This window comes from Trichomycterus rosablanca, chromosome 13, assembly GCF_030014385.1.
Source record: "Trichomycterus rosablanca isolate fTriRos1 chromosome 13, fTriRos1.hap1, whole genome shotgun sequence".
Lineage (NCBI taxonomy): Eukaryota > Metazoa > Chordata > Actinopteri > Siluriformes > Trichomycteridae > Trichomycterus > Trichomycterus rosablanca.
Window position 1 is genome coordinate 38,596,891 of NC_086000.1, and position 12,003 is coordinate 38,608,893.

Sequence of the window (12,003 nt, forward strand, 5' to 3'; positions counted from 1 at the left end):
TCTAGTCTATGTAGTGCACTAGAGCGCCCCCCTGTGTTCTAGTCTATGTAGTGCACTAGAGCGCCCCCTGTGTTCTATTCTATGTAGTGCACTAGAGCACCCCCTGTGTTCTAGTCTATGTAGTGCACTAGAGCGCCCCCTGTGTTCTAGTCTATGTAGTGCACTAGAGCACCCCCTGTGTTCTAGTCTATGTAGTGCACTAGAGCGCCCCCTGTGTTCTAGTCTGTGTAGTGCACTAGAGCGCCCCCTGTGTTCTAGTCTATGTAGTGCACTAGAGCGCCCCCTGTGTTCTATTCTATGTAGTGCACTAGAGCACCCCCTGTGTTCTAGTCTATGTAGTGCACTAGAGCGCCCCCTGTGTTCTAGTCTGTGTAGTGCACTAGAGCGCCCCCTGTGTTCTAGTCTATGTAGTGCACTAGAGCGCCCCCTGTGTTCTAGTCTATGTAGTGCACTAGAGCGCCCCCTGTGTTCTAGTCTATGTAGTGCACTAGAGCGCCCCCTGTGTTCTAGTCTGTGTAGTGCACTAGAGCGCCCCCTGTGTTCTAGTCTATGTAGTGCACTAGAGCGCCCCCTGTGTTCTAGTCTGTGTAGTGCACTAGAGCGCCCCCTGTGTTCTAGTCTATGTAGTGCACTAGAGCGCCCCCCTGTGTTCTATTCTATGTAGTGCACTAGAGCGCCCCCTGTGTTCTAGTCTATGTAGTGCACTAGAGCGCCCCCTGTGTTCTAGTCTGTGTAGTGCACTAGAGCGCCCCCTGTGTTCTAGTCTATGTAGTGCACTAGAGCGCCCCCTGTGTTCTAGTCTGTGTAGTGCACTAGAGCGCCCCCTGTGTTCTAGTCTATGTAGTGCACTAGAGCGCCCCCTGTGTTCTAGTCTATGTAGTGCACTAGAGCGCCCCCTGTGTTCTAGTCTATGTAGTGCACTAGAGCGCCCCCTGTGTTCTAGTCTATGTAGTGCACTAGAGCGCCCCCCTGTGTTCTATTCTATGTAGTGCACTAGAGCGCCCCCTGTGTTCTAGTCTATGTAGTGCACTAGAGCGCCCCCTGTGTTCTAGTCTATGTAGTGCACTAGAGCGCCCCCTGTGTTCTAGTCTATGTAGTGCACTAGAGCGCCCCCTGTGTTCTAGTCTATGTAGTGCACTAGAGCGCCCCCTGTGTTCTAGTCTATGTAGTGCACTAGAGCGCCCCCTGTGTTCTAGTCTATGTAGTGCACTAGAGCGCCCCCTGTGTTCTAGTCTATGTAGTGCACTAGAGCGCCCCCTGTGTTCTAGTCTATGTAGTGCACTAGAGCGCCCCCTGTGTTCTAGTCTATGTAGTGCACTAGAGCGCCCCCTGTGTTCTAGTCTATGTAGTGCACTAGAGCGCCCCCTGTGTTCTAGTCTATGTAGTGCACTAGAGCGCCCCCTGTGTTCTAGTCTATGTAGTGCACTAGAGCACCCCCTGTGTTCTAGTCTGTGTAGTGCACTAGAGCGCCCCCTGTGTTCTAGTCTGTGTAGTGCACTAGAGCACCCCCTGTGTTCTAGTCTGTGTAGTGCACTAGAGCGCCCCCTGTGTTCTAGTCTATGTAGTGCACTAGAGCGCCCCCTGTGTTCTAGTCTATGTAGTGCACTAGAGCGCCCCCTGTGTTCTAGTCTATGTAGTGCACTAGAGCGCCCCCTGTGTTCTAGTCTATGTAGTGCACTAGAGCGCCCCCTGTGTTCTATTCTATGTAGTGCACTAGAGCGCCCCCTGTGTTCTAGTCTATGTAGTGCACTAGAGCGCCCCCTGTGTTCTATTCTATGTAGTGCACTAGAGCGCCCCCTGTGTTCTAGTCTATGTAGTGCACTAGAGCGCCCCCTGTGTTCTAGTCTATGTAGTGCACTAGAGCGCCCCCTGTGTTCTAGTCTATGTAGTGCACTAGAGCGCCCCCTGTGTTCTATTCTATGTAGTGCACTAGAGCGCCCCCTGTGTTCTAGTCTATGTAGTGCACTAGAGCGCCCCCTGTGTTCTATTCTATGTAGTGCACTAGAGCGCCCCCTGTGTTCTAGTCTATGTAGTGCACTAGAGCGCCCCCTGTGTTCTAGTCTATGTAGTGCACTAGAGCGCCCCCTGTGTTCTATTCTATGTAGTGCACTAGAGCGCCCCCCTGTGTTCTATTGTATGTAGTGCACTAGAGCGCCCCCTGTGTTCTATTCTATGTAGTGCACTAGAGCGCCCCCTGTGTTCTAGTCTATGTAGTGCACTAGAGCGCCCCCTGTGTTCTAGTCTATGTAGTGCACTAGAGCGCCCCCTGTGTTCTAGTCTATGTAGTGCACTAGAGCGCCCCGTGTTCTAGTCTATGTAGTGCACTAGAGCGCCCCCTGTGTTCTATTCTATGTAGTGCACTAGAGCGCCCCGTGTTCTAGTCTATGTAGTGCACTAGAGCGCCCCCTGTGTTCTATTCTATGTAGTGCACTAGAGCGCCCCCTGTGTTCTAGTCTATGTAGTGCACTAGAGCGCCCCCTGTGTTCTATTCTATGTAGTGCACTAGAGCGCCCCCTGTGTTCTAGTCTATGTAGTGCACTAGAGCGCCCCCTGTGTTCTATTCTATGTAGTGCACTAGAGCGCCCCCTGTGTTCTATTCTATGTAGTGCACTAGAGCGCCCCCTGTGTTCTATTGTATGTAGTGCACTAGAGCGCCCCCTTGTGTTCTAGTCTATGTAGTGCACTAGAGCGCCCCCTGTGTTCTATTCTATGTAGTGCACTAGAGCGCCCCCTGTGTTCTATTCTATGTAGTGCACTAGAGCGCCCCCTGTGTTCTAGTCTATGTAGTGCACTAGAGCACCCCCTGTGTTCTAGTCTATGTAGTGCACTAGAGCGCCCCCTGTGTTCTAGTCTATGTAGTGCACTAGAGCGCCCCCTGTGTTCTAGTCTATGTAGTGCACTAGAGCGCCCCCTGTGTTCTAGTCTATGTAGTGCACTAGAGCGCCCCCTGTGTTCTATTGTATGTAGTGCACTAGAGCGCCCCCTGTGTTCTATTCTATGTAGTGCACTAGAGCGCCCCCTGTGTTCTAGTCTATGTAGTGCACTAGAGCGCCCCCTGTGTTCTAGTCTATGTAGTGCACTAGAGCGCCCCCTGTGTTCTAGTCTATGTAGTGCACTAGAGCGCCCCCTGTGTTCTAGTCTATGTAGTGCACTAGAGCGCACCCTGTGTTCTAGTCTATGTAGTGCACTAGAGCGCCCCCTGTGTTCTAGTCTATGTAGTGCACTAGAGCGCCCCCTGTGTTCTATTCTATGTAGTGCACTAGAGCGCCCCGTGTTCTAGTCTATGTAGTGCACTAGAGCGCCCCCTGTGTTCTATTGTATGTAGTGCACTAGAGCGCCCCCTGTGTTCTAGTCTATGTAGTGCACTAGAGCGCCCCCTGTGTTCTAGTCTATGTAGTGCACTAGAGCGCCCCCTGTGTTCTAGTCTATGTAGTGCACTAGAGCGCCCCCTGTGTTCTATTCTATGTAGTGCGCACTTCCAGTGAAGAGTCACTGTTGTCTGCAGTACAGGGATTAGGGAGGTATTTGGGACGAGGCCGCCTGTATTCAGAACCTGACCTGCAGTTCCTCCTGCGCCCGTGCGGCTTCCTCTCGGGCATCAGTTCGGGCGGGGTCAGGATGATGCAGTGAGCCGTGATTGGTCTTCTGCCTTCGAAGCAGCTCCTTCAGGTTCTCCAGCTCTAAACACACACACACACAGTATTGGTATTTGTGTTGATAACCTGAACAGAGGCGCCACCCTGTGGCTGGATGTTGGGTTGGTTACCCTGGGTGAGCTGCTGGATCTGAGCTTCTCTGCTCTCCAGCTCCACGTCCATCTGAGTCTGAGTCTCCTCCTGTTCACTCAGGACCAGCTTCATCTCCTCCATCATACACTCACGCTGCTGTAGATCTGCACACGCATACACACACACACGCGCACACACACACTAATTATGATTATAAATACTTCAACAAGTTCAACAAGAGTTCAACAAGATACAAAAGCATCAATCATTATCAATAACTTCATCCTGGTCACGATCGGCCGTGTCTGAGGGTGAGTGGGTCGAACGGGTTCATCATTAGTGCTGCAATGGCGGCCTCTGCTGGTTGGTCGGAGCAACTGCACAGAGACGGTGAATAACTAGTCTAGGACAGGTGTAGCCTAGTGGTTAAGGTACTGGACTAGTAATCAAAAGTTAGCCGGTTCAAGCCCCATCACTGCCATGTTGCAACTGTTGGGCCCTTGAGCAAGGCCCTTACCCCTCAATTGCTTAGATTGTATACTGTCACAGTACTGCAAGTCGCTTTGGATGAAAGTGTCTGCTAAATGTCGAAAATGTAAATGCCCAATGCAGGTGAAAAGAAGCGGTTGGGCACTACATATTTTCCCCTTCTTGGTCAGGGGTGAGGGAATTGGATATGACTAGGCTGGAAGAAAAAGGGACAAATATGAAAAGAGAACCCTCACCCCGCTCGACTCTGTTCCTCAGACACATCCAACACGTCATTTTACTATTTTATTTCTGCATTTCTCCCTTCCTAGTCATACCCAGTTCCTCATCCTATGCTGGAGACCCCGATGGTGTACGAGGAGGGTATATTCTCCCGACACGCCCTCCCTCAGGCGCGTGCACACCCCACCATTCCTTCTTATCCCCCGTACTTCGGTCGGGCTTCCTACCAAGACCTCGCCCACTTGTTACTCCCGTCTTTTCCCACCCGATTTGAGAAGCCGTACCTTTAAGAGCTTTTTCATACAGCTGGGTGTGGTTCTGTGGTTTAGACTCGGATAAACGCCGCTGTTCGGACACAGATAAACACGTTTTATTATAATCGTGACTAATATTCATATATAAATGTATAAAACACGTGAATCTACTCAGGTCTTACACTCTTCAGCTGCTGGATGATCCGATCTCGGTTATGCAGGTCGTTCTGGAGCTGAGATTTGATCTTCTCCAGGTCGGCCAGCTTCTGCTTCAGAGCTTTCTCCTCATCACGCATGGAGGAGATCTGAGCACACACACACTTTAATGAGGGTCTCTGTGCAGCGGCGTCGATCAGCCAGCAGAGGGCGTAGCAGCAGCAGTTATGAGGCGGGTATAACTCCGCCGGAGGGGATTCCTCATAACTGCTGCTGCTACGCCCTCTGCTGGCTGATCGACGCCGCTGCACAGAGACAGCGGAAAAATGAAGATGGATTCGTTAATAACGGAATTAGATGTGACTAAATCGGGAGCGTCCCTCACCTCTCTCTGAACCTGCTGGATCTGTTTTTTGGAGTCGGCGAGCTTCTCCCTCAGGTCGTCCGACTCGTCCTCTCTCCTCTGCGCGTCCACCGATAAACTCTTCATCTTCTCGGTGTTTCTCCTCACCTCCTCCTTCATCCTGGAGCACGGAGACGAGTGAGAAGAAGGAACCAGCAAATGGTCCCCAAAATAACAACAAGATGAGTAAAAACTAAACACTTCAGATATATACACAGCGGTACCTTGCAACTCGACATCCCTCAAACTCAAACTAATAACTAATTTAATTTCAAATTGTGCGCTAAACCCTGATCAGCGTGTGAATCTGATCTGAATCTGCATCAGTGTGGAATAAGCGTCAGATCCAGGGTTACAGCTCCACATGTATCTGTGTTTATCTGGATTCTCCTCCCTGTTTCACTTTTAAACTTGTGTTACAGCTCCAGCTTCTGAGAAATGGTGAGAATCAGAATCAGCTTCTCCCAGAGTCTAAAACGCTTCTGGTTGAAAATAAAGCTTAACGTGGTTTAATGTAGTAAAAGAAGGAGACAGGAGCACTAAACTTCTCTTCATTATTACTGCTCATAAGTTCCTCCACTAATCACATTCCTCACTCGCTGTTTTACTACAATAAGTCACGCTGAGTTTTGTGCACCGCCGTCACACTTCATAGGAACTTCTCCTGTGAATGCGCCGGTGCTGAAGATCAAGCATCTCCACCATTAAGAAGCGTCAGGAAACAATAAAGAAGTAAAACTAAAGTGCAGCTTTTATTGTATTGTTATTGATGTGTAACTGTTAGTAATTGTATTTCAGTGTGTTTATATTATATTTGTGTTATTTTCAGTGTTTAAGTGTCAAAAACAACCTCATTATTTTACACGAGACTAAAATATCTGCAGCTCCACGGGACCATGGACGCATTAGCAGGTTCTCCAAACATCCTTATGGGGAAAAATACCTCGAAACTCAACGTCTTTAAAACTCAACACCGCTCCCAGAATTGACTGATGTCCAGTTACAAGGTACCGCTGTACGTTAAACATTATTAAAATGATGTAAAGTGTATCCGGACTTGGGACCTGTACCATCCACAGAATTGGTTGTTAAGTCAAAATGTCCAAAATGTTGAGCTAGTTTGGAAAACTAAGTGATTGCTAACTGAATTGAAGTAGGATTGGTAGGTCGGCTCATAGTGAAGATTAACCAGTAAATGTGAGACATTAAGTAAGGACTTTGGCTCAGCCAATCATGTTTGTAGACGTCTGACAGGTCGACAGCACAGCAGAGATTCTAAACCTACATCGCTAATAGTTGTGGGCTAGCGTGATATATCTCCATCCTGATCAAATGCCCTAATTCACACCATGGGACCTGAACGTAAAATAATTTATTAGTAATTAAGACCTTGTGACCTCGGCCCAGCAGGGACAGGAGACGAGTGTTGAATCTGTATCACGTGATTAAATGAGACGGTCTCACCTGCGGGTCAGACCTACCTGTCGATTTCGGCTTGGCGTTCTTCCAGCTCGGCGTCCTTCTGAGCGATGGCCTCTTCGGCCACGGCCAGCAGCTCTCGTCTCCGCTCCACCTCGCGCTTCCTCGCCTCCTGAGCCTCCTCCTGGAGAGCTTCGAGCTCCGCCTCCTTCTGAGCGAGCTCCGCCTCTCTGTGCGCCAGCAGGGTTTCCGTACTAGACGTTCTAGCTTCTGATGGGTGTTCGGGGTTCTCCTGAGCGTTCCTACTCTCCAGATCTTTGATGACGCCCTTCAGGATCACGACCTCAGCTTGGAGAGCATCGCGAGTGTGTTCGTTCTCCTCCAGCTCTCGTCGTAGGGTTTTTATCTCCTCCGCTCCTGGATCTCTGGTAGGTCTGCTCTGGAGAGATGTTTTTAAGAGGCCGGCGTTCATCCTGGCGGTGCCGAGCTTGTTCTCCATGATGTTCAGGCGTGACATGATGGACTGGAACTGCTGCTCCTGTTCCTCACAGATCATCTGCTCCATTTCTCTCAGAGTCTCAGAGCAGGGTGGCTCCCACCGCTCCAGCCGGGATCTCAGCTCTCGGATGCAGAACTCCAGAGTCTGGCGTTCCCGCTGGAGATCGGCGATCTGCTCGTCTTTACGGCGCAGCTCAGCACGATAGCTCTCGAGATCACGGCCCAGGATTTCTGAGGTGGTAAGGAAGAAAGAGTCTGATCAGTCACGTTTCTACAACCTGATGAATTAAAGCACCTGGGGTTCATTCCATGGTGGAATTAAATCCTGGTAACACAAACGATGCACCTTACTCTCGCTGCTCTGCAATCTGGTCCCACTGTGGTTTACAAGGTGTAACGTAAAGCCACCAAAAGGGGGCATTCGCGTACAAGTTTGTTTTGTGTTCCTCTTAAAATTACTTTATTTAAATTTAGGACTACCTTGAAACTCAACCAAACCAGAGTTTTAAAGACGTTGAGTTTCGAGGTATTGTTTCCCATGAGGATGATTGGAGAACCTGTTAATGCGTTCCTGGTCCCGTGGAGCTGCAGATATTTTAGTCCCATGTAAAATAATGAGGTTGTTTTTGACACTTAAACACTGAAAATAACACAAATATAATATAAACACACTGAAATACAATTACTAACAGTTACACATAAAAAAAAAATACAATAAAAGCTGCACTTTAGTTTTACTTCTTTATTGTTTCCTGACCCTTCTTAATGCTGTATTCCGTGCAGTACCGGCGCATTCACATGAATATATTTTCATTTTTGGCATTTAGCAGAAGCTTTCATCCAAAGTGACTTCAATTCAGGAATTAAGGGCCTTGCTCAAGGGCCCAACAGTGGCAATCTGGCAGTGGGGCTTAACTAGTGACCTTTTGATTACTAGTCTAGTAACCACTGTTTGTGCACCGCATGTGAATGCGCCAGTGCTGAAGGGAATACGGTATTCCAACATGAAGCATCTCCAGCATTAAGAAGCGTCAGGAAACAATAAAGAAGTAAAACTAAAGTGCAGCTTTTATTGATGTGTAACTGTTTGTAATTGTATTTCAGTGTTTTTATTTAGACTTACTGTAGTAAAACAGCGAGTGAGGAATGTGATTAGTGGAGGAACTTATGAGCAGTAATAATGAAGAGGAGTTTAGTGCTCCTGTCTCCTTCTTTTACTACATTAAACCACGTTAAGCTTTATTCTCAACCAGAAGCGTTTTAGACTCTGGGAGAAGCTGATTCTGATTCTCACCATTTCTCAGAAGCTGGAGCTGTAACACAAGTTTAAAAGTGAAACAGGGAGGAGAATCCAGATAAACACAGATACATGTGGAGCTGTAACCCTGGATCTGCACCTTATTCCACACTGATGCAGATTCAGATCAGATTCACACGCTGATCAGGGTTTACTGATCAAGCCGAGCGCTGAACAAAGAGACAGTCGCACACGCGACAAGTTTAGGGGTAAAATTTCTCCCTGAAGGGCGTCGAGTTACAAAGATTTTGAGTTTAGGGGACGTCGAGTTACAAGGTACCACTGTATATGGAATAATAACCACTTATGCACAACTTTCTACCTGAAGTTTTGCTAGTTTACTTTTATATTTTCATTCTATTTATTTATTTTTACTTAGTTTGTCAGTGTTCTGTCTATACATGTCCAGAGTGGCCAGGAGTCCACTGTGGGTTGGAAGGAGGTGGAAACTGCTGTTTCTGAGAGTCAGAGCCTTTTGGCTTTCCATTCTTGTTCTTACCATTAGGCCTTTACCTTTATTCTGATTGGAGCCTGTACCTTGTTCCCGTAGTTTTTTATAACAGTCACGCTCCCATTGCCCGCATTCTCCACCATTTGTCAGGAGTTTCATGCAATTTAGGACAATCATATTTATTTTTGGAATTTTGGGTCCCCATGACTTACAAGACAGTAAGACAGTTTTACTAACCAACAAATACAGTTCAAGGAACGACTCCTCTCCCAATAATGATACAATTACAGAATGATAAAATCTGTCAAATAGAAGTAAAAAGGACAGGAAGAGTGTTTGAGGAAATACACAAAATAAACAAGGATCCTTTAAACAAAACAGAGTAATCAGATAAGTAGTTTTGGAACTTCCAATCTCTACGTATTCTGAACAGCACTCCCAACACAATATTTCCTCCACCAAAACAGAGAAACAGATCGACAATTCAACAGATAAATAATGTTAGAGAAGATCACTTACCTGGTTGATGCCCGAATTCTCCACCGTGTTATGTTTATATAATATACATTTTCCTATATTATTTTAATACATCTGAATGTTCACACCTGTACCTGGTCCTTGGTGAATAGATAAAGATTCTGATCTTAATTAAGCGTAAGTATGTATTTAAGTCTAGTTTTATTTAATTTACCTTAATAAAGCATCTACAGGTTTACTTCAAACATCTCAGTGAAAAATAAATCTAATCTCTGCTCCAACCACCGGCTCTGTCCCAAATCACATCCTACTGTATTAAATAAACTTGCAAAATCAAAAATGATCAGCAATCAGCGTGGCTCAATTACCTGAACTTGAAATTAGTAGTGACGTGCACATACTTCTGGCTGTAGGTTCAGAACCGCTGTGTTAAAACTCCACCTCCACCCACCATCAAAACACCGATTAATAATAATATAAAACGCCCTGTAGAATCCACACCAACAGCAGCTGTGTACAGACGATAGCCTGATAGCTAGCACAAGAGACCAAAAAACAAACAAGCTGACCTTTGACCTCCAGCACAGGTGAGTCATCAGCATGCGCAGTGTCTTCTGGGATAGCGGAGTCCTCCAGAGTCTCTGCAGAGGGAGGAGAATCTCATATCAGGTGATCATGTGACCTCGACACATCAAAAAAAGGCTGACGCTGACCTTTGACCTCGCAGGTTAGCCCTGATGTGAGCCTGCGTATGCGAATATTTAATGTGTTTATTTTAAATGTATATAATATATAACATGGATCACTTTATTTGGTTTATACTGGTTTATTTCACGTGCTGCAGGTGAAACCAGCTGATTGATGTTTGATCCATGATAAAATATCATTTATTCATTAAAGTGTCACGACCTTCCCTAATTAACGAGAGCTCGTTAAGGACAGGAGTTGTGTGAGCGCTGTAAATAAAACCTGGTTTATATTTATACATTAAAGGTTAAGAATTTTAAATAATCCAAATATAATTAGGGAGTCCCTGGTGGAACCGGACCCCCTGCAACCCTGATCAGGATGGACATTCATGAGAATGAGAAAGGAATTCGTACTGAGCAGGATTAAAGGTGCGGTCAGTGATCAGTCGTCTATTAAGCTACCCCACCACCATTGGGATCCGGGTGCGAATCTAATCGATGCCATCGACCAACCAGGCGTCTATACAGACACGATTGGCTGGACGGATGTCTGACGGAGTGGGGGCGTCCAGTGCAGGGTATTCCTACAGTGGACCATTTCCTCGTGGAACTAGACCCGCCCTGATCCTGACCGTTTCGTCATGAAACTAGACCCCCTCCTGAATGTTTTCTGGTGGAACCGGACCCGCCCTCACCCTGCCCGTTTCCTCGGTGGAACTGGACACCCCCTTCCCGACCATAACTGTTTCCTGGTGGAACCGGACCCACCCTGACCCTGACTGTTTTCTGGTGGAACCAGAACCCCCCCCTACCCCATAAAACCGGACACGCCCTGACCCTTTGATCTGCCAACCAATCAGGTTTCAGTATGAATGTCTGGGGTGTGGCTTATATACAATACATGAATTTTCCACTGACCGACCACCGCTGGGATCAGGGTTCAAATCTCAGAGGTGGTATCAACCAGCCGGGTAACTACACAGACATGATTAGTGATGGCTGAAGCCCTGTGACGAACTGGCATCCAGACCAGGGTGTTCCTGGTGGAACTGGACGCGCTGCAACCCTGAGCAGGATGGACATTGATGAGAATGAAAAATGAAATAAATTCTGGCTTTTTTTAGCAACTTTTTCGACCTCGTCGGTTCGAATCTCAGCTCTGCCATGCAGCAGTCTGGGCGCCTACATGAACAACGATTGGCTGTTGTTTATACAGGGTGGGAAGGCGGACCAGGCTTCCTCATAACTCAGCGAATTACGCCCTCCGCTGGCTGATTGATGGTGCTGCACAGAGTGGAGGGATAATGCTGATCGGGGTGCAACTCTCCGTGCACAAAGCTGATCCGCGTGTGAACTCGCCTCGTGCAGGTGAAAAGAAGCGATCGAAACTGCGCACGTGTCGGAGGGGGGGTGGACCAGTTGTGGCTCTACTCGGTCAGCAGTGGAAGAGGATCGTAACGCAATCAGGGTAATTGGATATGACTAAGTTATGGAGAAAATTGCAGGAAAAAAATCATAAAACAATTAATAATATATATGTAATAGCAGCCTAGTGGGTGGAGCTCTGGACTATAAATTGAAAGGTTGAGAGTTTGAATCCCAGCTCTGCCTTGCAGCCACTGTTGGGCCCTTGAGCGAGAGCCTTAACCCTGTCTGCTCCAGGGGGCGCCGTACAATAGCTGACCCTGCGCTCTGACCCCAACTTCCAAACGAGCTGGGATACGCAAAGAATGAATTCCATCGTATACATGACAAATAAAGCATTCACTTCTAAACACATTCAGGTGGGTTGCCAGAGTTAGACAAAACTCCACAACCTGCAGCTCAGATATAAAAGGTTCATGTAAAATGTTTGTGCTTTATTTATATTTACAGCTCACACACACACCTGCATGCTTTCATGAACCGTTTCCTTTGATA

At 47.3% G+C, this 12,003-nt stretch overlaps 1 protein-coding gene across 1 annotated transcript in view; it reads right to left on the reverse strand.

Moving 5' to 3' along the window:
- Positions 1 to 12,003, reverse strand: part of kif20ba (kinesin family member 20Ba) — a 49,473-nt gene that overhangs the window by 17,106 nt on the left and 20,364 nt on the right. The window contains exons 20-26 of the mRNA XM_063007764.1: positions 9,964 to 10,035; positions 6,734 to 7,400; positions 5,235 to 5,373; positions 4,876 to 4,998; positions 4,724 to 4,784; positions 3,767 to 3,892; positions 3,559 to 3,680 (exon numbers count right to left, since the gene is read on the reverse strand). Coding sequence (XP_062863834.1) covers positions 3,559 to 3,680; positions 3,767 to 3,892; positions 4,724 to 4,784; positions 4,876 to 4,998; positions 5,235 to 5,373; positions 6,734 to 7,400; positions 9,964 to 10,035 — 1,310 coding nt within the window. The remainder of the gene's footprint in view (positions 1 to 3,558; positions 3,681 to 3,766; positions 3,893 to 4,723; positions 4,785 to 4,875; positions 4,999 to 5,234; positions 5,374 to 6,733; positions 7,401 to 9,963; positions 10,036 to 12,003) is intronic.